Source organism: Mobula hypostoma, chromosome 7 (genome assembly GCF_963921235.1).
Source record: "Mobula hypostoma chromosome 7, sMobHyp1.1, whole genome shotgun sequence".
Classification (NCBI taxonomy): domain Eukaryota; kingdom Metazoa; phylum Chordata; class Chondrichthyes; order Myliobatiformes; family Myliobatidae; genus Mobula; species Mobula hypostoma.
The window spans coordinates 82,354,009-82,380,443 of record NC_086103.1 but is presented as its reverse complement, the minus strand read 5'-3'; the positions used below and the strand labels follow the sequence as shown (position 1 = coordinate 82,380,443).

The 26,435-nt window shown below is 40.5% G+C and overlaps 1 protein-coding gene across 3 annotated transcripts in view; it reads right to left on the bottom strand.

Annotated features, from left to right (window-relative positions):
* The window catches only part of LOC134349411 (regulator of G-protein signaling 14-like), a 156,662-nt gene that overhangs the window by 36,931 nt on the left and 93,296 nt on the right, over positions 1-26,435 (bottom strand). For 2 of the 3 annotated variants that reach the window (XM_063053676.1, XM_063053678.1), the window contains exons 3-7: positions 15,361-15,530; positions 9,097-9,189; positions 5,677-5,820; positions 4,437-4,601; positions 1,638-1,782 (exon numbers count right to left, since the gene is read on the bottom strand). In XM_063053676.1, the coding sequence (XP_062909746.1) occupies positions 1,638-1,782; positions 4,437-4,601; positions 5,677-5,820; positions 9,097-9,189; positions 15,361-15,530 (717 nt within the window). The remainder of the gene's footprint in view (positions 1-1,637; positions 1,783-4,436; positions 4,602-5,676; positions 5,821-9,096; positions 9,190-15,360; positions 15,531-26,435) is intronic. The other variant, XM_063053677.1, reaches the window with a different exon arrangement.

Below are 26,435 nucleotides of genomic sequence, written 5' to 3'. Positions count from 1 at the left end.
ATGGACGTGAGAGTACGGAGGAACATCTGGAAAACTTCTGAAATGCCCGCTTCGCTGCTGCTGCTACTGTGTGGTAACCGGAATCTCCGGAGCTGAAGGCCCCAAAATCCTCGGCTTTGCTTGTTTCAGCAGCCGGGGCTAGGTCGAAGGCACTCGGTAGAGGATGGCGCTCGGGAGGCTGTGTTGGAGGGGCTGGTCGGAGGCTCAAAGTTTTTGGACGGACGGACTCAGTGTCGGCTGTGGTCGGCTGCTTCCAAGTCATTGGCAAGTTGACGGTGCCTGGAGGTTTATGGCAGGGAGTTTCTCCCTTTTGCCACCTGCTATCGAGGACTCAGGAGTCGATCGACTCGGGGACTTTTGACACTTTTTTTTTACTGTGCCCATGGTTTGTTCTTTATCAAATTATGGTATTGCTTTGCACTGCTGTAACTATATGTTATAATTATGTGGTTCTGTCAGTGTTAGTCTTTGGTTTGTCCTGTTTTCTGTGATATCACTCCGGAGAAACATTGTATCATTTCTTAATGCATGTATGCATTTCTAATTGACAATAAAAGAGGACTGAGTGTTCTCATAATCTAATCTAATCTAATCTAATCTAATGTGTGTACACTTATTTATGTGATTTATGGTCTCATAACTATGCATGTGGTTTTGTGGTTATGGAAGGTGCTGCCGAATAAACCTAGGTGAGATTGCTCATAAGGTCAAAAGATTGAATATTTTAGGAGCAGGTCAAGGCCCTTTTCCAGAACAAAAGCGGGGATGATTAAAATAACCCACACCACCCAATGTAGTTTATGACATTCTCTCATTATGACTGGGAATAATCAAGTTTAGTTTCAGTGTCAGGGTACAAGCAGCTTCATGTAATCTATCAGTGCTCACACTATCAGAACTCACTCTCAGGCATTTCTAGATGGGCAATACACACAGAATACTGGAGGAACTCAGCAAGTTAGGCAGCATCTATGGATGGGAATAAGTAGTTGATGGTTCGGCCGAGACCCTTCAAATAGGGCCGCTGACGGGCTTCCTTGCAAAATGTTGACTGTTAATACTCCTCCATAGATGCTGACTGACTTACTGAGTTCCAGCATTGGGTTTGTGTTGCTCAAGATTTTCAGCAAATGCCAAATCTCTTGTGTTTATTTTCAGACAGGTACTCCTGTTAGCAGGCATTTGTTAAATGATAATCCAATTTAGATCTATAATTTTCAGGAAAGGATGAGGATGGCAGTTACTTGCAAAGCACACACTCAGAAGTTAGAGGTAAGTACTGTCTGAATCTGACTGCAGTGCAAGATCACTCGATAAACTCACAAACAAAAACATATGACTTTAATGGAACGAATTCTTAGAAGCTGAATGTAATGAGCAACAATTACTATACTGCATGTTTAGTGCAATCACAGATGTGTTTCCCCTACTTAGTTTGATCCTTAAGATACCAGTATCTGTTAAATAAGGGGAATATCCTGCAGCATGATCTTAAATATTACAGCATGCTATAAAAACATGCTGCATCCTACACACTTACAATGCACAGCATCATATTGACTCCATTACAAGGTACAGCTTAATATTATGCACTTACTCAGATTGTCATTGCTTTGTATACTTGAGGCAGATCTTACCTCCCAAGGAGTCTCCTTTCTCTTTTCTGCGGTTTAGTTTGCTTGTGCTCTTCCACAACTTAGGTTCTAAGTTCCCTCCTTTTTTATCGTAGTTTTCCTGTCGAACACCACTGAAAGACTTCCCCGACTTCAGTTTCTGCTTCTGCTTTAGGACAACATTGTAGTCATCATCCTGCTTACTTTTTTTGTACACTTAGAAGTGAGAGTAATCAGATCCTTGTCAGGTATTCTTATTTGTGGTTAGTTCAACTGTTTACCACAAGTATTAGATTAAATAGGGCAGAATTTGCTCTGAGATTTGAGATTTTGGCATGCGACCAAGAAGAAATATTGTGTTAATCAGAAATCACTTTAAGCTGGTGGACATTTGGGAGTGTTCTATAGCTAACATTACAATTACAGTAATTTGACCCTAACCATCACACAAATTTCAGCACTTAACACACCAGTGGGATTTAAATCTAAAATTAATGCCAATTTAAAGACATAATAATCAACAACAGCCAATTATTTCCTCTCTAGGAACATTAGTCAGAAAGTCAAATTACTTGAAGTCAGAAATTTCAAAAGTTTTAGATCTTAAATGATTTAATAAAATACTTTTTCTTCATCTCTATCTATTCCTCTCTCTCTCTCTCTCTCTCTCCTTTGTAACTGATCAGGCAATAATTCCCCCATTCGAGTTCCTCCTACCTCTGTTTATTTCATATGTGGAGGAAATACACAGTGTTACTGGTCTCCCATTGGCCTTCCTGCACACTACTAGTTTGCACTCATGCCAAAAATGTCTCATGTGTATAAACATTCCAGATAATGAGGGTTGACTTGAAATGCCCCCAATCAGCTCCTACTTCAAATCAAAGAATTACTATTGCCAAGACCTAAGGTCCAGTGGTGCAAATTTAGTAGATCAAAACTAATACATATCACTCATAGGTTTAAGAGTTATTCTGATAAAAATTATGGTGCATCTAGTCAGTGTTCAATACGTTTTGGAAACTGTAGCTAAATTATTTCCTTTTTAGCATAACCAAGAAAGAGGCAACATTTTACAAGTAAAGCTAGACTTCTTTTTAGATGTTTCATACCAAAAGTAGTAGAAACTTAGAATTAACTGCAATAAAAGATACACAGTTAGGCACTGTTGCACAAATCGAAGTAGCACAGGAGATGGGATGTTATGTTGAAGTTGTATAAGATGTTGGTGAGGCTTAATTTGGAGTATTTTGTGCAGTTTTGGTCAATTACCTTCAGGAAAGATATAAACAAGTTTGAAAGGGTACAGAGAAAAATTACAAGTATGTTACCAGGATTGAGTTATAAGAAAAGATTGAATAGGTTAGGATTCAATTCCTTGGAATGTAGAAGACCGAGGAGAGATTTGATAGAGGTATGCAAAATTATGAGGGGTATAGATAGGGTAAATGCAACTCCACTTTGTCTGCTAAGGTTGGAACTACAACTAGAGGTCATGAGTTAAGGTGCAATATATAAGGGGAACATGAAGAGAAACTTCTTCACTCAGAGGGTCATGCCAGTTTGCAATGAGCTGCCAGAATAAGTGGTGCATGTAAGCTCAATTTCAACATTTAAGGGAAGTTTGGATATGTACCTGGATGGTAGGGGTATGGAGGGCAATGGTCCCAGTGCAGGTCGATGGGAGTAGGCAGCTTAAATGGTTGAGCATGGACTAGATGGGCCAAAGGGTCTATTACTGTGCTGTACTTTTTTTGACTATGATAACTAGATCCAGTAAGAGTGAGGCTGATAAAATATCATTATAGGTGTGATTATTGAAGATGGATAAATGTACTGATCAATATTGTTGAATCAAGAGCAGAGTGGACACTCCCTGTTTCAATGTTAAATTGCTGGTACATTTTTAAAAATAACTTTCACTTTATTTGATCTGCTTGGACTACCTTCCACATAAAGATATTGAGTTACAGAACTACCTGCTGCAATGTGAGCAGAATTTTAGACTGCCTCATCAGTGAGCAAGGCTGGTTAGGCATTCAGCAATAATAAGACATTCTGGAACAGGATTAGTCTGTCACAAAAGTGTGATGTGTATTTAATAGCTCTGAGAGTAAAAGTTACTTTAAAGGTTTTGTGGTTGTTTATACCTGCAGGAGTACATGATTGACCACAGAAATACTGTTTGCTTGTGGCTTCTGCTGAGGACTAAAAACACAAGAACACAAACAGGAACTGGTGTAGCCATTTTGCCTCTCAAATTGCTCCATCTTTCATTATGATTATGACTGATTTCTACTCAACTCTATTCCTCTTCTGTTCTAGTTTCCATAAACCCTCAATTCCTCCATCTTTAGCTACTTCCAGCATTAAATATATGCAGTAATCCGACCTCCACCACTCAAGGACAGAGAATTCCAAAAATCTACCACACTGTGAGAGAAAACAAAATCTACAATCTTCAGTTTTAAATGTCTTTTCTTTCTGGTACTTTATGTCCTAGCTCTGTCATCTTGTTCATGACTCAATAGAGGGAACACCAAACACAACGATTGGAGATAAGCTCAATTTTAGACTAGTTCATATCTCACACATGAGGATAGACCCTATTCCAGGCATGACATCACAGCTCATGTCAAACCCAAGGAGTTACCATTATGACTTCACCCTCTGTGCAATGGAATTTGAAAATTGGTATGTCCCTGTTGTGAGCTAACAAGGTAGAACTGCAAAGGTTTTCTTTCAGTGAAGCAATTAAAGACATTGTAGGTCAAAGGTCATGACTTTCTGTACATTATCCCATGTTAGAAACCAGAACCTTACCTTCTTGGAGCTTTCCTGGTCAGGTTTTTGATCAAACAACTGACTTCCTTGCCGTGAGATCATACCAGGGAGAGGTCTACCCTCAACTTCTGCCAGCACACATTGCTGGTAAAGTGGGGACTTCACAAACCGGGTGTAGCTGTCAAATTTCATCAAGTTAAAGATCTGTGGAGAGATTTTCAGTTTGGTTTATTGTCATATACACCACGGTGAAATAAAATTCCTTGCTCACCGAGTAAACGGTATAATGGTAATAATAAATACAACAACAAATACAATGACAAGTGCAAAAGAACAGAATGGAGCACAGCCCACTGCAGATGCTGCAATTAGGAGCAAAAAGCTGTCCGCTGAGAAACTAAGCATCTGTGGAGGCTTGAGAATGGTCAAAAGTTCAGTGCTGATGCAGAATCTTGACTTGAAACGTTGACCATCTGTTTGCATCCACAGATGCTGCTCGAACCAATGAGTCCTCCAGTCCCTTGGTTTTGCTGCAGAGAAGATTGATTCCTGCGGTGAAGAGACTTTCATAAAGAAAATATAAGCATTTGAGCTAATACTCACTAGTGTGTGGACATAGAAGTAATCTTATAGAAACAGAAAAAAATTCTGACAGGGTTAGCAAAGGTTTATTGATGTTAGATCAATTATTAAATTTAAATTTAATACTAATTTTGTGATCAAAGATTTTAAGTGATATAAGGCAGGGGCAATGTATTGAATTGGTTAACAGATTAGTCATTAATTCATTAAAAGATGAAAAACAGACTTCAGGAATTAAATAGTTTACTCCCACTCTTTTGTCCCATGGCTCAGAGTACAGAAAATTTTGAATATTACCAGTGATAAGATAGTTCAGTTAAACATAGAGTTGGAAGAAACTGTGACTATCAGGAGATCTGATGGAACTGTTCAAAATCACCAGTAAAGGAGATTAACTGGATCTTATCTGATTGTTATTCATTGGACCACACAGTACAAACTGTGTGCCTGAATTTGATAGTGATTACATTCTAGAAGTGCTTCCAGAAACCTTGAGAAGAACAAGCAGTATAAATTAAAGATATTCAAAATACTCTTAACAACCGGTCAAGTTATGTGTGTAGCAAGCAGAGTTTTTCATACAAGTATCTCCTGAAGGTATTGGCTCTAAGATTGCAGATATGAGAGGCAACTTAATCTATTAATAGCTTGATATGTGGTCATACAGCACAGTGAGATGAAGATGGGTAGATGGTACCTGAAGCTGTTGTGCCTTAAACATATCCGACCAGGGGTCATTAAGGATATCTTCCTCCAGCTGCGCCTGTCTGTCAATGTTGATAGGACAGAGGGAGCTACTGGACAGGTATGTGCTGTAAATCTCACCAGCAATCTGTGAAAGCTGAACACAGGACAAAAAGAATTAGGTCAGAGCAATGCTATTCTGTATACCTACTGTATGTGGAAGCCAAACAAATAATAAGCAATTATTAATCAGAGAATAGTTTTCCCTCATTGTATCAAATTTTCTCTGACTGTATCAAGGCTAATTGCTTTAGTTAGTCAATGTGGTAACAAGTCATTCAAGTTATCAATCTTCACAGTAGGTCAAATAACATAGATGTCCAAAAAACTAAAATGAATCCAGGGAAGGATTCGGGTCTCACACACAAAATGCTGGAGGAACTCAGCAGGCCAGGCAGCATCTATGTAAAAGAGGACTGATGAAGGGTCTCATCCTGAAACATCGACTGTACTTTTTACCATAGGTGCTACCTGGCTTGCTGAGTTAAACATAGAAACATAGAAAACCTACAGCACAATACAGGCCTTTTGGCTCACAATGCTGTGCCAAACATGTACTTACTTTAGAAATTACCTAGGGTTTACCCATAGCCCTCTATTTTTCTAAGCTCCATGTACCTGTCCAGGAGTCTCTTAAAAGACCCAATTGGATTTGCCTCCACCACCATTGCCAGCAGCCCATTCCACGCACTCACCACACTCTGCTTTAAAAAAAACTTACCCCTGACATCTCCTCTGTATCTACTTGCAACCACCTTAAAACTGTGCCCTCTTGTGTTAGCCATTTCAGCCCTTGGAAAAAGCCTCTGACTATCCACATGATCAATGCCTCTCATCATCTTATATACCTCTATCAGGTCACCTCTCATCCTCCAACACTCCAAGGAGAAAAGGCCAAATTCACATAGGGCATGCTCCCCAATCCAGGCAACATGCTTGTAAATCTCCTCTGCACCTTTTCTATAGTTTCCACATCCTTCCTGTAGTGAGGTGACCAGAATTGAGCACGGTACTCCAAGTGGGGCCTGACCAGTGTCCTATATAGCTGTAACAGTACCTTTTGGTTCTTGACCTCAGTCCCATGGTTGATGAAGGCCAATGCTCCATATGCCTTTTTAACCACAGAGTCACCCTCCTTGAACTGCTGATGATGGTGTTGTCACTCTGTTATTCCTCAAGCATTTTGTGTGGGTTGTTTGGATATCCAGCATCTGCAGATTTTCTCTTGTTTGTGGAAGGTATCAGGTTTGATGCTTGTAAAACCAGAGATTTAAAAGGTAACCAGTATTTATCCTGATTCAGGAAATAGCCTGGATCAGAAATTCCTAGTTCCATTCCATTATTTAGGAAGCATCAGACACACGAATTAGAAAAATTTATTAGAAAAGAAAGACTTCAGATACTGGAAACCTGGAGCATCATATAACATTCCTCCAGTGCCTTTGAATGTTGCTTAGAAAATTATATGACTTTTTATCTAAAGATTATTATGAGTGGGTAGATGGGTAGTAGGTAGTGGCTCCATATGTCACTACTACAGGGCGTGACAACCCCGCCTTACACGAGTCCCAGGCACAGCTGGCTCCGGCTGACGGTACCCGGTATGGGCCCCTATCCAGGGTTAGGGATCCCACTGCCTTGTGGGTATCTTCGGGAGAAGAGAAGGCTAAGGAGTAAACCCTACACAAATCCGGAGTGGAGCCCCTAAGGTGGTTGGATGATGTATCACGTCACCTCCCGGCAGCTCCTGCAGCCAAGCTGATGCCAAATGTATTGCTTCACATTCCTTTGGACCACATTCGCGAGGCCAAGAGGGGGATCTTGATGTCTGGGCAGCCCAATATCTCCATATTCATCGACCAGGTCTACACCCCGGAGAGGTCACTCCGGTGCCGTTGCAAAGCAGCAAAACCAAATTGAGTCCTAAACCGGGCTCATCCATTGTCTACTTAGACAGACAGAGCCATTACTATTATGAGTGAGTCCCTGAAATATTCAGGGGCAAAGTGAGCGGCTTCTTGAGCAATGAGGTGATCGGAGAGCCTCATGCCCAGTTTCATGCTGTCTGAGCTGATGAGTTCCTAAAGCATTTTGTGTGCATTGCCCAAGTTTGTAATGCCTGAAAAACCAGTTGAGTGTTTTGAGGTCACTAATGGAGTTGCTACAGGAGTACCTAAGTGTTGTTTATATCGTTTTGCAAAACATGTTTAATAAGGCTGCATACATAATTGGCAAAGGTGTTCTGACTTGAGTAGGCAGTTGGCTAGGCTGTAGGAGATAAGGAAACAATGATAATGGGTATAATTAAATGACAGAAAGGGACTCTTTGGGACAGTACTGAGGCTTCAACTCTTTTAGCTGAAAGAATAGAGAACCTTATATCCATTTGCTAATTATACCAAGTTAGGTGGTATAGTAAATAGTGTTGATGAAAGCAGGAAGGTGTACTTAAAGCATGAAGCAGGTGGGCTAAACTGTGCCAAATAGAATTAACAAGCAGAAGACTGATATTATCCATTTTGCACTTGAAAATGTTCAACCTGATGATTTTCTAAAAGGTAACAAACACAAATGGAAGCAGAGGGAGATTTAAGGTCCATAAAAAAGTTGACAATGAGAAAAATAAGATGACTTGAGAACTTTGTTTCTCAAAGCTCCCAATTACTAAAGTTTATCATTTCCATATTAGCATAGAAGGAGTTCATAGCAGCCTATCCAGTTTAAGCAGTTTCAGAGAGCAATTCCCTTCCCTTAGTAATGTCCCATGTTACTTGTCTTCTCACACTGCCATCAACCTCCACAGGATTCTACCCAATTAACCCACACCTCCTGGTGATGTTGGAAGAAACCAGACAACCTGGAGGAAATTCATGAGAGCATGAAAACTCCACACAAAAGGGCAGTGGGTGTTAATGGTTTTTAGAGTTGCAAAGCAGCTACTCTACTGTGATACCCACTCTAACCACTGGGTAAGTCTATGGCAGCCTAATTGATGCAGATTGACTGTTTGAGTAGTCATTGTATTATATGAATATCAGGATACCACAGATCTACCCATGTAAAATATATTGAAACATACTATGATAGCATCATCCAAACTACAGCTGGGGATTGGCTTCAGACCAATGCAAAATATTTACAGATGTGGTTTCTAAAATGGGAGTAGGCAAGAGGAAGTGGATTTGACCTTGCTGTGGACCCCCTGACTTTGGGAACAGTGAACTGGTGCTCATAATTCAGGCCTGAACTCAAAGGCTGAGCACGTCTGTAGGCAGAGGCAGCCTTTACTCTAACCACAACTCAAGTCTCTGGAGAAGAGGAGAAAGCCGCAGTTGCAGCTTCAGGGAAACAAATGCAGCAAGCATGCCCTTACCTGTTCCATGTCATCTTCTGGAATCTTCTGGAAACGTTCACAGGCTTGCCAAAACAATATGTTTTCAGCACTGAATTCCTTCTTTAAAAACTCCTGAGGTAAGATGAAACATATCAGTCACAGTGAAATGGGAAAGGTTCATGACCAGCACAATTTCACTTTGGAGATCCAGATAACCTGAGAGATAATCTCTTTAACATCACTCCCTTCTGAATCACGATCACTGGAGGAATATCTTGCATTTAGTACCTATACCGATAATCCCTTTAACATCGCTCCCTTTTGAATCACAATCACTGGAGAAATATCTCGCATTTAGTACCTATACCTTAAACATCATAAGGCACTTCACAGTGGCATAATCGGTCATTAATGAACTTAAAGCCAGATTCAAAAGTTACATTTTAAAGAATGATTTATACTTCTGGATTGACAGCCTTATAGTGTAAGGAGGAATACAGATTCTATATCAAGCAAATAATAGGAACAACTCAATTCCAGAGTGCCATGTTTAGGCATTGCCCTGTTAGATGAGGCAAGAATATTTACTGGGCTGCATACCCAGGCCTCCATAAGATGGAATTCTGAACCACTTGCAGCAACATAATGCACAGATCAGAGAGTTTCTAATCAAGCTTAGAATCACTTCCAAATGTAACATCAGCTTAAGAGCAGTTCCGGAATGTCCTGAAATATTTATATTCTTTCAAAAATATGTTTTGAATAATACATTGAACTCTCTATTGGAGAATTTAAATGCAAGTATCTGTATAAATCTGGAAAAAATGTTTGTGACAATAATGAAGCAAAATTTTTGAAACACCTGTTGGATCACTAACATCATACAGGAAGGATATCTGTCACTTTCATTTGTCCTGGCCTACATTTGACTTCCTACCCGCAAGAAATGGCTGACACTTAAATGGCCTCTAAAGTGGTCTAAGAAGCCACAATACCTTGCCAGCAACATCCAGTTCTTACAGCTAATACATTAAAAAAAAACACATTCTCAGAGGAAAAACTGTTGACAATAAATTCCAATTTCATTCATGTGTGGAATTATTCATCACAGACCCAATATTCAAAGTACATTTATTATCAAAGTATGTATACATTATATAACACTGAGATTTGTCTCCTTACAGGAGCCTATAAAACAAAGAAGCCCAATAGAGCCCATTAAAATAAGACTATTGAACATACAATGTGCAGGAAAAAAACAAATCATTCAAACAATAAAAGTAAGAAAATAACATCAGACTGAAGTTCACAGAAGTGAGTCCACAGCCACAAAGGCAGTCATCACTACAGGTAATCCAGGAGCCTTTTAGTTGCAGGCCATGGTGCAGAGTCAAGTAAATGTCATGGAGCATCGAGCTGAACTAGCTCATCCTTCTCCTCTAACTCTGACATCCTGACCTTTTCAATCTAGTCCAGCAATTAAATTGGCCAAACCTCAAGTCGTTCCTTGCTCTCAGATCCGGGCCCTTCTGCTTCAATACTCTCTCAGGCCCGGGTCCTTCTGCCTTGATTTGGCCTATACTTTGATAAAACACCCCCATATAATTTCCTAAATCATTAATATTGTTATTAGCTGAGGCCCCAGCATTGATCCCTGTTACAACTTGTCTCCATGAAAATGATCCACTTCTCTGCACTGTTTACTGTCAATTAACCAATCCTTTATCAACACTGATATATTAATCTCAATACTTTGCCCCCTTACCTCGACCTGCAACCTATAATGAGACACCTACCAAATGCCTTCTGAAAGTCCAAATACACACTATCCACTAGGGTTCCCCATTATCTGCTCACCCCAGAGAATGCCACTAAATTTGCTGGACACCACTTCTCTTTCATAGACTGATGTTGACTCTGACTAATAATTTCATGAGTTTATAGGTGTCCCAATAATATCTTCTTCACAATACAGTCCAGCACCTCCACACTTGCAGGTAATGGCTGACGAAAATAGTAGTTTTCTCATTTCATTCTTCCTTTTTTGAAGACATTATATTTACAGTTTCTAATTTGGTTTGAACGTATGGAAGTGTTGCTGGAGTGCCTGGGTCTTGGGCAAGGTTTAATTGAAGTGATTTGTGGCTTGGACTCTGTAGTTCACGTTATGATGTGTTTCTGGTCGCTCCTTTTTCTGTTGCTATTTTGTGTGATTTTGACTGGGTCGCAGCAAAGAAACAGTGCTGGGTTGGGCTGAACTGAACTGTGCTGAATATGCCTGAACACTTTTAATGACTTTGTCATTTGGTGTTTTGTATTCTATGTTTTTCACTCTTTTTTTTTGCTGTTTGCATGTTTTTTGTTTTGCGTGTTGGGGGTTTGATGTTTTTCTTTGAATGGGTTGCATGATTTTTTTTGTTTCATGGTTGTCTGTGGGTAGACGAATCTCAGGGTTTCATACTGCATACATACTTTGATAATTAATGGATCTTCAATCTTTGAAGATCACAACCAATGCATCTATTAACATTGCAGCCACTTTTTTTGCCTGAAACACAGCATCCAATCCAGAGGATTCGCTTTGGTCAGTACATTTTCTCAAGAGTTGGAAATCCTAAAGCTGTACATTGAAAGAATACTTCAGAAATAAAAAGTAACCGGTCACAATATAAAAGTATGTTCCCTGCTCCAGATCCGGTGATCAGGTCCTCAAATAAGGATTGGCATTTAGAACAGAGATAAGAATAACTTCCTCTACCTGAGATGTCAGTGATTGTTTGGAATTCTTTATCTAAGGCCTCTGTCATGGAGTACATTCAGGACAGAGATCAGTTAGATGTTTAGATGTTAAGGGAAACAAGTGAAACAGCTAGGATCATGGTGATAACAAGATACAACACAAAAACAAGTCCATCAAGTGCTTGCCTACCTCCAATCACCCACTTTTCCACATTAATCCAGAACTTTTATTCCCCCCGCCCCCCCATTCTTATCAACTCTCCCAGCTTCTACCACTCACCTAGACAATCGGGCCATTCACACTGGCCAATTAACCTAATAACCCACATATCCTCAGAAAGTAATGGGGAACCGGAGAATCTATAGCAAACCAAGAAACTGACAGAAAGCCATAACTGAATGGGAAGTAACTGTGATTAACTGGTTAGCCTCTTCATGTGTCTATTTATCTCTGCTTTCAAAATTTTCTTCCTTGTATAATATATGCTCTTCTTATGAATGTTGTGTTCCTGATGCTACAGTGCCTATAAAAATTATTAACTCCCCTTGGAAGTTTTCATGTTTTATTGCTTTACAATATTGAATCACAGTGGATTTGATTAATTTTTTTTGATACTGATCAACAGAAAAAGACACTTTAATGTCAAAGTGAGAATTGATCTCTACAAAGTGATCTAAATTAATTACAAATATAAACTGCACAATAATTGATTGCATAAGTATTCATCCCCTTTAATAGGTAGGTGGCATTCGTTAGTCTCGCAAGACCATGGATCTGCGCCTGGAAATTCTTGTTTCAGTCTGTGTTGGTAGAGCAGCGTCTTTTGTGGCTGTAGAGGCCCACACGGGAGTGACAGTCTCGGCTGCAGCCACTGCACTTGAAGGTGCTGTCCTCCAGTGTTGTCCTGGTGCTATTTTTCCGACAGGTGTGCTTTTCCTCAGCAGCAAGCCTCAGCTTCTCCTCTCCTCTTTTTAGACCTCTGCATAGTTCCAGCCTCCAGCGAGAGCAATTGCTTGCGATGTCCTCCCACCTCTCGACGTTCATGTTCAGTGACTTCATGTCTCTCTTGCAGACATCTTTGAAACGAAGATGGGGCTGCCCTTGTGCTCTCTTGCCGGAGGCCAGTTCCCCATACAGCAGGTCTTTTGGGATACTCCCGTCTGACATGCGGTGTACGTGGCCCAGCCAGTGGAGATGGCTTTGATGGAGGTGGGTGAAGAGGCTGGGTATCTGGGCGTGGGCCAGGACCTCATTGTTGGTGACTCGGTCAATCCATTTGATGTCCAGGATGCGTCTCAGGCTGCGAAGGTGGAAGGCGTTGAGACGCCACTCTTGTCTGGAGTAGAAGCTCCAGGTCTCACTGCCGTAAAGCAGTGTGCTGAGGACATAGGCCCTGTAGACTGCAACCTTAGTGTGTGTCATCAGCTTTCTTTTCTTCCAGACTCTCTTTGTCAGCTTAATATGACACACCAAATCATCACTGGTGTAGCCAATTGGTTTTAGAAGTCACATATTTATTTAAATGGAGATCACTATGTGCAGTCAAGTCAATGTTTCAATTGATTGTAGTAAAAATACACCTGTATCTGGAAGATCCAACTGCAGGTGAGTCAGTATCCTGGCAAAAACTACACCATGGAGACAAAAGAACTCTCCAAGTAACTCCACGAAAAGATTATTGCAAAGCACAAATCAGGAGATGGATACAAGAAAATTTCCAAGTCACTGAATATCTCTTGGAGTATTGTTAAGTCAATCATCAAGAAATGGAAAGAATATAGCACAGCTGCAAATCTGCCTAGAGCAGGCCGTACTCATAAACTGAGTGACCATGCAAGAAGGGGACTAGTGAGGGAGGCCACCAAGAGACCTCTGATAAGTCTGCAGGAGTTACAAGCTTCAGTGGCTGAACTGTGCATACCACAGCTGTTGCCCAAGTGCTTCATCAGTCGCAACTTTATGGGAGAGTAACAAAGAGAAAATCACTGTTGGAAAAAAAACTCACATGAAATCTTGGCTAGAATTTGCCAGAAGGCATGTGGAAGTCTTTGAAGTCAACTGAAAGAAGTTTCAATAGTTTGATGAAACCAAAATTGAGCCTTTTTGGTCATCAGTCTAAACGGTATGTTTGACGTAATCCAAATACCATACATCATCAAAAACACAGCATTCCTATCGTGAAGCATGGTGGTGGCTGCATCATGCTTTGGTAATGCTTCACTGCAGCAGACCCTGGAAGGCTTGTGAAGGTAGAGGGTAAAATGAATGCAGCAAAATGCAGGGAAATCCTGAAGGAAAACCTGATGCAGTCGGCAAGAGAACTGTGACTATGGAGAAAATTTGTTTCCAGCAAGACAATGACTACAAGCATACAGTAAAAGCTACTGCCCTGAAGTAGAAGTGGCCAGGTCAGATTCCAGACCTCAATCCAATTGAGAATTTGTGGCTGGGCTTGAAAAGGCGTGTTCACTTATGATCCCCATGCAATCTGACAGAGCTTGAGCAGTTTTGTCAAGAAGAATGGGGAAAATTAGCAGTGTCCAGCTTTGCAAAGCTGATACTGTCTACACAGACCGAAGGCTGAAATTGCTGCCAAAGGCACATCTACTAAATACTGACTTGAATGGGGAGACTATTTATGCAATCAATTATTTGTTATTTTATATTTGTAATTAATTTAAATCACTTCGTAGTGTCTGTCAAGCTGCTGTATGTAAGATTTTCATTGCACCTGTGTATACATACACTTGTGTACAAGACAAATTACTGGGCTTTAGGATTTAACTCACTAAATATCACCGAGTCTAAAATCAAGAATGACTCATTTTTATTTTCATCACTTAGATAAACGAAAACTCCTGTGGTAATTTAAAGAACTCTAAAGCAAGACACTGACATAAAGTACAAAGATGCTGGACTCTGGAAAAGGGATACACTGCAGGAGGAACTCAACATGCCTGGTAGCAGCGGTGGAAAGAAACGGACTCTCGGTGTTTTGGGTTGAGACCCATCATCTGGGCTATAAAGCAAATAGACAATGAACCAAAGAAGGTTTTATTCAGACATTTGACCATAAGCATGGCCAAAGATTGAGCAATACAGTGAAAGGATGGTCACTGAGAAAGCTGGTGTGTTGGATTCAGGCTAAAGTGACATCTTCATTCCAGAAAGGTGGTAGAGATTATTGAGGGACTGGAATCAAAGGAAGATTATACCCCTTTCACAGATATGAGGGGTTTGGTAGAAAAATAGTCAATATCCAAGGGGACAAAATGAGAGCTGTTTCAGTGTAGTGAATGGATTAACTAACAGAGACGTGTGATTTATTTGGAAAAGGAATAAAAAAACAATTTAGCTGAACAACTGTGTTGATATTTGCGTAAAATGTCCATAAGCTCCTCCCAACTGTTGGATGCAATGATGGGAAACAGGAAGTGATAAGGAGCTAGACATCAGAGCAAAGAATTCAAAATAATCCTTGCATTCCAGAAAGTCCCATAGTATAAATTCTGTCTGGCAGGTGAGTGTCAGGTAGTTAATAATGAAGGTTGGTGAATACTTACTGTGAAGTACTGCACACCGACAGGGTCCTGCAGAAGCCGTTCAAAGGAAACTGCCCAGCTGGCCACTGACCTCTCAGAGCAGAACGTCCTCCCCTGAACACTGGGCAAACTGACATTGCTGTTCAAACTCTGGTCACTTCCCCGTCCTTCCACCTCATTGATGTGCAGCTCTGTGGGAAATGATTTATATTATTGTCTTTGGATTTATAATCTTGAAGTTCAACAAGAAGAAAAGTTATTAAAAAACACCTTTGGCTTGAATTACCATTTGCTGAAAGTATAAGATAAATTATCTAACAGATCTAGAAACATTGAATTAGGAGAGGGACATTCAGTCCCTCTGTGTGTTCTACTCTATAATAATCTGAACCTTAACTGGACTTGCTTGAACCTATTACATAGAACTATATTAATCTCATTTTTATAAATTGGTCAGTAGTCACAATCTGCTTACTTTTTCCAAGCTGAGGGTTAGGGGTCACACTTACTAATGGCAGCATTCATTAAAGGGATTCTACTAGGAATTACATTAAAAGCTAAAAGAATTTATTTTTTTCCCAATGGTGTAAACTCTTAGGGTACTATCACCTTACTTAACGACCAACCAAGAAGCTTCAAGCCCCCAGGGATTCACCACAGCAGGGTGCTTTGTTCCAAGTGCTAATGGCATGGGTGGCCAAAAGTGCAGTCAGTAGATTTCCTTTCTCAGAGTTTCAATGACTCAGGTTTATTCCTGACTTCTGGTGCCTTGGAATTTGCTCATTCTCCCAATGACTATGTGACAATCTGGTTGCTCCCAAGGATATGTGAGTTGGTAGGTTCATGGGTCATGATCAATTGCCCCTCAGTGAGTGGCAGACTCTGGGAAAGTTGATGGGAGAATAAAATGGAATTAGTGTAAAGAGTGTTTGATAGTTAGTGTGGACTGTGGAGTGAATGACCTGTTTCAATACTGTACATCTCTGGGAATCTAGAAAACATTTATTTAAGTCTGACTGTCCACCATGGAAGTTGGATCTTGGAAGCACTTTGGAGCATTGAACTTGAATGCATGTCAGGAATCTATGCTGTTTGCATGCAGTAATGAACATAATGTGTGCAGTTTAATGGGCGCTATTATCAATCCCACAGGAATGGAGAAGAGGATGTTGTCCACGGACAAATCCCTTATTATGTGATGGTATTGAGTTTGCTGACCGCCAAGTTCTAAACTCAAATGAAGGCTTTGAGCTTTATCGGATATAAATAGCAAGAGTACTCTCACTAAATGGAGATTATACTGTAACAACCCAATCTTCAAAAGCTAGTTCACTTCCTTTTTTATTCTCCATGGTGAGTTTAACTGCCAATACCCACTATTTGAGCGGTGGGTCCCCTCTCCCTAACAAGGCAAATATACTTACAGCTAACAAAGCAGTTTAAAACAAGGTTCATTTATTTTCAGTGATACACATTTAAATCCAAGCAACACTCTTAAAACACATTTAAAATGCAGAGGATTTCTATCTTATCTTAAATCATAATAAAACATTGAAATTAAAAACTATTTCTAAAACTCAAAGCACTTCTTAAAAACATAGCATTTCTTAAACATAAAAGATAATGCACAAAGCACAAAGCGTTTCATAAACATAAAGGGCAGTGCACAAAGCACAAAAGATTTCTTAAACTGAATGGATTTCCAAATCACAGGTACATTCCAATAAACTAAAAAGACATACCACAATGCATACAACGAATCGTCCATTGTAGAAACCAAAGCTGGAGGAATGGATTCTTTTTTACCCCATGTTTCTATCATGTTTCTTGATATTCTTTATCCCATTCCTAATGAGCCTGAACTGCTCACTGTATCTACTGTATACCCTTTTCCACCGAATTGGATGACTAGGCACACGTATGATATTTCCTCAGATATCCTTTTAACTCAAATGGTCTAAAAAACATTTCTGGAGATACAGACCTCAGCTTAATGTTCACAGTTCACAATTAATACTGTTAAGCTAACTTTCTTGAGTATATAAAACTTTGCAACTATAAACATACCAGTTACTGATATGATAAATGATATTATCCATCTATACTGCAAGCTTCTTGTTGTGACTGTGAACCAAGTCACCAGGAAACACTAAAGCTGGTGATATACAAGTCCTTATTCAGCACACAAACAAGCATCATATTCGAGACACACTTAGAAGAGGAGGCCTGCCTGACCCCAATATTACATGACATTTTTATATGTCAAAGATCAAAGGTAATAGCAGGACAATTCCATAGTTACAATGTATCTAAAATGCATCCTTTGAATGACATACAATTTTCAAATATTTCCAACATTCTGGACACCCAAAATGAATGTTAATCCCCATCGTCTGCCCAGCTGCATTCATGCATATGCAGACATCTTAGGTGAGCAACCCCAGTCTCCAGCTCCAGTTAGACCATTGTTCTCAGCTGCATTTTAAATTCAATCTGCAATCCACTTTCTAGTCTAAAGACTGGTTGCTGCTGAATTAATATTTGCTATGTACGCTAACTCCAGAATACGCCCTACACTTCCTTGTACTAAGTAATTTAAGAGTCAGCTTCTCTGTTTGAAACAACCCAAATTAAACAATCTATCTTGAACAATAAAGTAGGTACAGTGGCTATCATCTGCTTCTTGTAGACAGAGCACCTTCAAAGCCGCTCTATAGACAATATTTTGTTTTAACCAAGCTGATTACTGCTTTCCATTTACATGTTAAGAACTGGAGGCTAAATCTCATTTATGACTAGTAGTTAAATAAACTCTTAGCTGGAAGCTTACTTACATCTGTTTATGCTCTTATATGTGAAAAGAAAAAGATTGGTTAAGACAAATGTAGGTCCCCTACAGACAGAAACAGGTGAATTGATTATGGGGAGCAAGGACATGGCAGACCAATTGAATAACTACTTTGGTTTTGTCTCCACTAAGGAGGACATAAATAATCTTCTGGAAATAGTAGGGGACAGAGGATCCAGTGAGATGGAGGAACTGAGGGAAATACATGTTAGTAGGGAAGTGGTGTTAGGTAAATTGAAGGGATTAAAGGCAGATAAATCCCCAGGGCCAGATGGTCTGCAACCCAGAGTGCTTAAGGAAGTAGCCCAAGAAATAGTGGATGCATTAGTGATAATTTTTCAAAACTCTTTAGATTCCAGACTAGTTCCTGAGGATTGGAGGGTGGCTAATGTAACCCCACTTTTTAAAAAAGGAGGGAGAGAGAAATCGGGGAATTATAGACCAGTTAGCCTAACATCGGTGGTGGGGAAAATGCTAGAGTCAGTTATCAAAGATGTGATAACAGCACATTTGGAAAGCGGTGAAATTATCGGACAAAGTCAGCTTGGATTTGTGAAAGGAAAATCATGTCTGACGAATATCATAGAATGTTCTGAGGATGTAACTAGTAGAGTGGATAGGGGAGAACCAGTGGATGTGGTACATTTGGGTTTTCAAAAGGCTTTTGACAAGGTCCCACACAGGAGATTAGTGTGCAAACTTAAAGCACACAGTATTGGGGGTATGGTATTGATGTGGATAGAGAATTGGTTGGCAGACAGGAAGCAAAGAGTGGGAATAAACGGGACCTTTTCAGAATGGCAGGCAGTGACTAGTGGGGTACCGCAAGGCTCAGTGCTGGGACCCCAGTTGTTTACAATATATATTAATGACTTAGATGAGGGAATTAAATGCTGCATCTCCAAGTTTGCGGATGACATGAAGCTGGGCGGCAGTGTTAGCTGTGAGGAAGATGCTAAGAGGATGCAGGGTGACTTGGATAGGTTAGGTGAGTGGGCAAATTCATGGCAGATGCAATTTAATGTGGATAAATGTGAAGTTATCCACAATGGTGGCAAAAACGGGAAAACAGATTATTATTTGAATGGTGGCCGATTAGGAAAAGGGAAGGTGCAACGAGACCTGGCTGTCATTATACACCAGTCATTGAAAGTGGACATGCAGGTACAGCAGGCGGTGAAAAAGCGAATGGTATGCTGGCATTTATAGTGAGAGGATTCGAGTACAGGAGCAGGGAGGTACTTCTGCAGTTGTACAAGGCCTTGGTGAAACCACACCTGGAGTATTGTGTGCAGATTTGGTCCCCTAATCTGAGGAAAGACATTCTTGCCATAGAGGGAGTACAAAGAAGGTTCACCAGATTGATTCCTGGGATGGCAGGACTTTCATATGATGAAAGACTGGATCGACTAGGCTTATATTCGTTGGAATTTAGAAGATTGAGGGGGGGGAATCTTATTGAAACGTATAAAATCCTAAAGGGATTGGACAGGCTAGATGCAGGAAGATTGTTCCCAATGTTGGGGAAGTCCAGAACGAGGGTCACAGTTTGAGGATAAAGGGGAAGCCTTTTAGGTCCGAGATTAGGAAAAACTTCTTCACACAGAGAGTGGTGAATCTGTGGAATTCTCTGCCACAGGAAACAGTTGAGGCCAGTTCATTGGCTATATTTAGGAGGGAGTTAGATATGGCCCTTGTGGCTACGGGGATCAGGGGGTATGGAGGGAAGGCTGGTGCAGGGTTCTGAGTTGGATGATCAGCCATGATCATACTGAATGGCGGTGCAGGCTCGAAGGACCAAATGGCCTACTCCTGCACCTATTTTCTATGTTTCTACGTTTCTTATGTGTGGCAGCTGTGTTTTGAAAACAAGCTTAGCAAACAATATCACAACTAAAGGACAGGGCAGAAGTTTCACGGATATCCACAATAAGACATTTACTTCAGGCACATAGAGATATACAGTTAGGTAAGAAAGGTTGGCCTTTCCAGTAACACTCACATCAGCAGCTAAGTTCAATGCCATACTAATTACATTTGATATTGTGATCCTCCACTGTTTTATTTCAGCAGCTGATGGGCCAAGGCTCGGTATACAATGCTGCCACAGTTATGTAATATTTGGCACAAAATACGCTGAGTCATTATGATCCTCACAAAGGAGAAGAGAATTTCACTCAGAGAACATAAAGTGCTCTGCTGAAGACTAAGCATTGCAACGAGAATTATGTCTAATATGAGATAAAGAGCTGTGTGTTCCTCTCCAGCATCAGAAAAGGCATTCACCAAGGACCTAGAGCTTCCTCTCAAAAAAGAATTGGGAGTTTTCAAGCACAAAATGCTGGATGAACTCAGCAGGTAACGGAGGTGACCTGTTACAGCTGTGGCCTCTCAGGCCATAGTTGGAGGCAGTGTCCTAAAAAGGGAGGAAGGAGTCAAAGTCACCCACCAAAACAGGCAAAATCACAACAGTCTGACTTGACTGCTGACCATATCATAGAGTTGGTAAGGCCCGCATCCAGGTCAATCAAACAGCTTGTGGCAGCCTCGACTGGCAGTACTGGTCACCCACAGATATATAGAAGAGGTTTATTAGGGGGCCAGCAATGTGAAATGTTAGTGGGCACAGGATTGTTAGTATGGATAACTGATCTACCCTTGCCCATGAGTCAGCCTCAGTTATTTGAGTTTCCCTAGTGGGAAAGTTTGCTAGTGCTACACAAGGGTGGCGGGGGGGGGGGGCGTGGTTGTTTAAACCAGAGTTGCAGGGGGATGGGAACCAGAGAACCAGAACAGATAGCGGAGACAAATGTTGTTAAAACTTCAAAGTCAGGAATCAAAAAGTAGAGCATGGTATGACTAATGTCCTGAGTTGCATATATTTCAATGCACAAAGTATTGTAGTAAAGGCAGATGAGCTCAGGGCATGGATCAACATAAAGAATTAGAATATTGTAGTCATTAGTGAGACTTGGCTGCAGGAGGGGCAGGACTGGCAGCTCAATATTCTTGGGTTCAGTTGTGTTATACGTGACAGAGAGGGAAGGATTAAAGGGGGAGGGGTGACATTTCTATTCAGGGAAAATGTTAGGACAGACTAAAGAACTCACCTGGTGAGGCCTTATGGGTGGAACTGAGGAATGAGAAAGATGTGACCATGTTAATGGAGCTATATTATAAGACCACCCAACAGTCTGCGGGACTTAAAGGAACAAATTTGTAGAGAGAATGCAGACTGTTGCAAGAAACACAAGATTGTTATCGTAGATGATTTTAACTTTCCACATATTGACTGGGAATCCCATACTGTAAATGGACTAGATAGGATAGAGTTTGTCAAATGTGTTTTGGAAAGTTTCCTTAATCAGTACATAGAAGTCACAGTGAGACAGTGTGTGATACTTGATGAGGTATTAGGAAATGAGACAAGGCAGTTGACGGAAGTTTGTGTTGGGGAAGACTTTGCATTTAGTGATCATAATGCCATTAATTTCAAAGTAAATAGGGAAAAAGAAAGGTCTGGTCTGCGAGATCAGATTCTAAATTGGAGAAGGGCCAACTTTGATGTATCAGAAAGGATCAGGCAAGTGTTGATTGGGACAGGCTGCTTCCTGGCAAAGGTGTACTTGGTAAGTGGGAGGCCTTTAAAAGTGAAATTTTGAGAGTACAAAGCTTGTAAATGCCTCTTAGAATAAAAAGTAAAGAAAACAGGTTTAGGGAACCTTGGTTTTCAAGAGATATTGAGGCCCTGGTTAAGAAGATAAAAGGGAGATGCACAGCAGATATAGCAAGTAGGAACAGAAGAGGTACTTATGGAGTATAAGGAGTGCAAGTGAACACTTAAGAAAGAAATCAAGAGGGCTAAAAGAAGGTGCGAGGTTGCTCTAGCAGACAAGGTGAATGAGAGTCCTAAGGGATTCTACAGAAATTTTTGGAGCAAAAGGATTGCAAGGGACAAAAGTTCTCCTCTGGAAGATCAGAATGGTAATCTATGCATGAAGCAAAGTACATCTGTACTTACTCAGGAAATGAACACAGAGTCTACAGAAGGGAGGCAATGCAGCAACGAGGTCATGGACCCTATACAGATTACAGAGGAGAAGGTGTTTGCTGTCTTAAGGCAAATGAGGGTGGATAAATCCATGGGGCCTGACAAGGTGTTCTCCTGTGAGACACAAGTGCAGAAACTACAGAGGCTTTAGCAAAGATACTTAAAATCATCCTTAGCCACAGGTGAGGTACCAAAGGATTGGAGAACAGCTAATAGTGTTCTGTTATTTAAGAAAGGCTATAAAAATAAGCCAGGAAATTATAGGCCAGTGAGTCTCACATCAATAATAGGAAAGTTACATTAATTTATTCTTTGGGACCAGATATATAAGTATTTGGATAGATTTAGATTAAGTATTTAGATTAAGGATAGACAGCATGGCTTTGAGCATGGTAAGTCATGCCTAACCAATTTTATAGAGTTTTTTAAGGATGTTACCAGGAAAGTTAATGATGGCAAGATAGTGGATGTTATCTACATGGACTATAGCAGAGTCTTTGGCAAAGTTCCACATGGGAATTTGGTCAAGAAGGTTCAGTTGCTTGGCATGCTAAATGAGGTAGTAAATTGGATTTGATAATGGATTCATGGGAGAAGCTAGAGAGAGGTAGCAGATGGTTGTTTCTCTGACTGGAGGTCTGTGATTAGTGGAGAGCTGCAGGAATCAGTGTTGGCTCCGTTCTTTGCCATCTATATCAATGATCTGAATGATAATATGGTTAACTGGATCCACAAATCTGTGGATAACACCAAGATTGGGGCTGTAGTGGACAGCAAAGAAGATTATCAGAGGTTGCAGCAGGATCCAGACCAGCTGGAAAAATGGGCTGAAAAACGGCAGATGAAGTTTAATGCCAACAAGTGCGAGGTGGTGCACTTCAGGAGGACCAACCTGGGTAGGTCTTACACAGTGAACAGTAGGGCACTGAGGAGTTGTGGTAGAACAAAGGGATCTGGGAATACAGGTTCATAATTCATCGAAAGTGCTGGCACAGGTAGATAGAGTGGTAAAGAAAGCTTTTGGCACATTGGCCTTCATAAATGAGAGTACTGAGTACAGGAGATTGGTTGTTATGTTGAAGTTTTATAAGACGTTGGTGAGGCCTAATTTTGAATATTGTGTTCAGCTTTGGTCACCTTCCTACAGAAAAGATGTAAATACGATTAAAAGAGTACAGAGAAAATTTACAAGGATGTTGCTGAGTCTGGAGGACCCGTGTTGTAAGGAAAGACTGAATAGGTTATGACTTTATTCCCATGAACATAGAAGACTGAGGGGTGATTTTATAGAGGTATAGAAAATTATGAGGGGTATCGATAGGGTAAATGCAAGCAGGCTTTTTCAATTGAGGTTGGGTGGGACTACAACTAGCAGTCATATATATATATATATATATATATATATATATATGTGTGTGTGTGTGTGTGCGCGTCTTATATATGCTATCCTCCAAGAAGACCACAACCTGCTAAGAAGCATGTGTGCCTCAACAACCTGGAGAGCTATGTTGACTGGAATCAAGGATTCATGCTTTGTCTCTTGCTAGGGTTACCCATGCCAAACAGGCAAAAGGGTAGAGGTCAGACTGAGAGTGCTCCACTGGTTCTCCAGGTTTGAGGATTTGGCTGAGGGGTAACAACCATGACCGGTAAAACAAAATTGTTCTGGAAGCAGCAATGAAGAATCCTTCTACATCTGAGTGTGACGGTATTCCTGAGTCTCCAGCTGGGGCTTGCATGACTGACAATTTTGAAAACTGAGAGAAAGCTACTGACATGATGAAGGAAGCCCTGAGCACCACCAGAGGTGAAGGACCTTCATTGCTGCCCTAATCGCCAGTGGTGTAATGAACAATCAAAAAGTTAAATGTGCTATGGGTGCTTTGTGCTGTGTATGACTGTTGGTACTGTGTTTTGCACATGGAAGAACTTTTAGAAGTTGTGTAGCTGCCTGCAGAGGTAGCAGCAATTAAAGTAAAGACATTTTAGAAACAGAAGAGTTGGGAGCAGAAAGGAATGAGTGTGCACATCATGGAGTAAAGCGAGAAAAAGAAGAACATAGGACAACAGAAATTGCAAGAAGGGAGGAAGAGACTACTGGAGCCAATTTAGTAAGACTGTATAGAAATGTGAAGAACAATTGTAACCAGGTTAATACATTGAGCGATCCAGCAAAACAGCAGCAATATATTGCTGATCAGAGAGCATGAGGGAGAGAAGATGGTTGTCCATCTCCAACAGGTAGGCAACCAAGTCACAGTAGGGAGCAGCCTGAAAAGACAGGTTTCACTCCCAGGTGGCTAGTACCACAGGTGGTGCTCTGACAACTGGCTCTTGTGTTTGTGTATAAACCCGGCAAGGCAGCCAGTGGAAAGAGTGGACTCAGGATAAACTGTATGAATCACCTTCTTGCCTCCCTCACAGACAGAACAAGGGATCAAATTCACCCAGCAACAATGTCATTACATAGAATCACCAGCTAATGATCTTTCTGGAGTCAAGTGAATATAGTCGATATTAGTTCAAACAAGAACCTGTCTTCGGTTCTTATTGGAAATGTAAATAAGTTCAGGAAGCTTGCAATTAGCCTTCAGTTTTATTATACATTGCAAACAGTAAATTGAAGTTAAAAGCACAGACTGCTCCACAGACTAAGAGATTGCATATACAAGAGCCAAACATTAAAACAATGGGGTTATGTTAATTGACTTGCATCAAACCAGCCAACATGGGCACCATAATTTGCACAATTGTGACTGAGTTCAAGCTGGCAGACCAGACAGATGTTGTCACTTAGCTTATCAAACACAGTCACAGATATAGGCATTCAATAGTGTCTGTGTACATATGAAATTTGTGTACTCAGAGACAGCCCTGACAACATTCATTTTGGGTGTCAGGGATTTTTGCCCCAAAAGCTTTTTGACTGTTTGTGTGAATTATTTTGTGACAAAGGTGTCTGAATAATCTGTCAATCCAAAATATTGAAGGAAACAATGCCATTGTAACTATTGAAATTTGTATTAAATCACCTACTGTTACCTTTGAACTTAAGTGTATAAAAATGTGATGTACCTTTGGGTTTGTGAGCCTCTAGAATGATGCCTGCTTGTTGTGTCAAATATAGACGTTTACATCACCAGCTTCAGTGTCTCTCCAATGACTTTGTTCACAGTCATAACAGGCATGTCATTTAAAATTTTGATAAACCTCTATGGATGCACAGTGGAGAACATCCTGACTGGCTTAATCATAACCCAGTATAGAAACACCAGTGCCCGTGAACAGAAACTGAACAAAGAATTGTGGATACAGCCCTCCCTACCACTGAACACATCTACAGGAGTGCGACAAGAAAGCAGCATCCATCATCAAGGACCCCCACCATCCACAACATCCAGTCCATGCATTCTTCTGGCTGTTGTCTTCAGAAAGAAGGTAGGGAATATTAGGTCCCACACCACCAGGTTCAGGAACATTTATTACCCTTCAACCATTCGGCTTCTCAACCATTGTAGCTAATTTCATTCACCTCTACACTGAACTGATTCCACTTTCATGGACTCTATCACTCATGTTCTCCATAACATTTATTACTATTATTTCAAACAGGAGAAGATATGCAGATGCTGGAAATCCAAGTGCAACCCAAGTTAATTAAACCCAAAGATGTAATGTTAGAAAGCTCCACCTGTGGAGGGATGAGACGAGGTTTACCAATTTTTTTCTTAAAAAAGAGAACTTTGAAGGGTAAAAAGCTATGAGAGAATGTGGCGTGGCTGATGTGTGTGCAGACAGGCGAGAGAAACACAGCAAACTATTAGAAACTGAAGATATAAACTGTTAAAAGTAGAATTATTAGTGAGAATCTCTATCCTACTTGCTTGAAAACCTCAGAGTGAAATCTCTGGAGGAGAGATGATATCGATAAAAGATCTATTGAAGCTATGGCTATAATGAGCAGCAGCTGTAATGAGACAATATCAGCATAGACGAGTGTCCAAGATCTCTACCATGTAACTGGAAATTAGTTCTGTTGAGTCACACCAAGGGATTTGATGAGTTAAAACTTTTACTCTTCTGAGTTTATAAATTTGTGTGTGAAATACGTTCAGTAGTGTAATGGAGAAGTGTTTGGAAATGGCAATGTGATGTTGTGTTATTTTGAAATAGAAAATACAATGTGTATAAAAACTT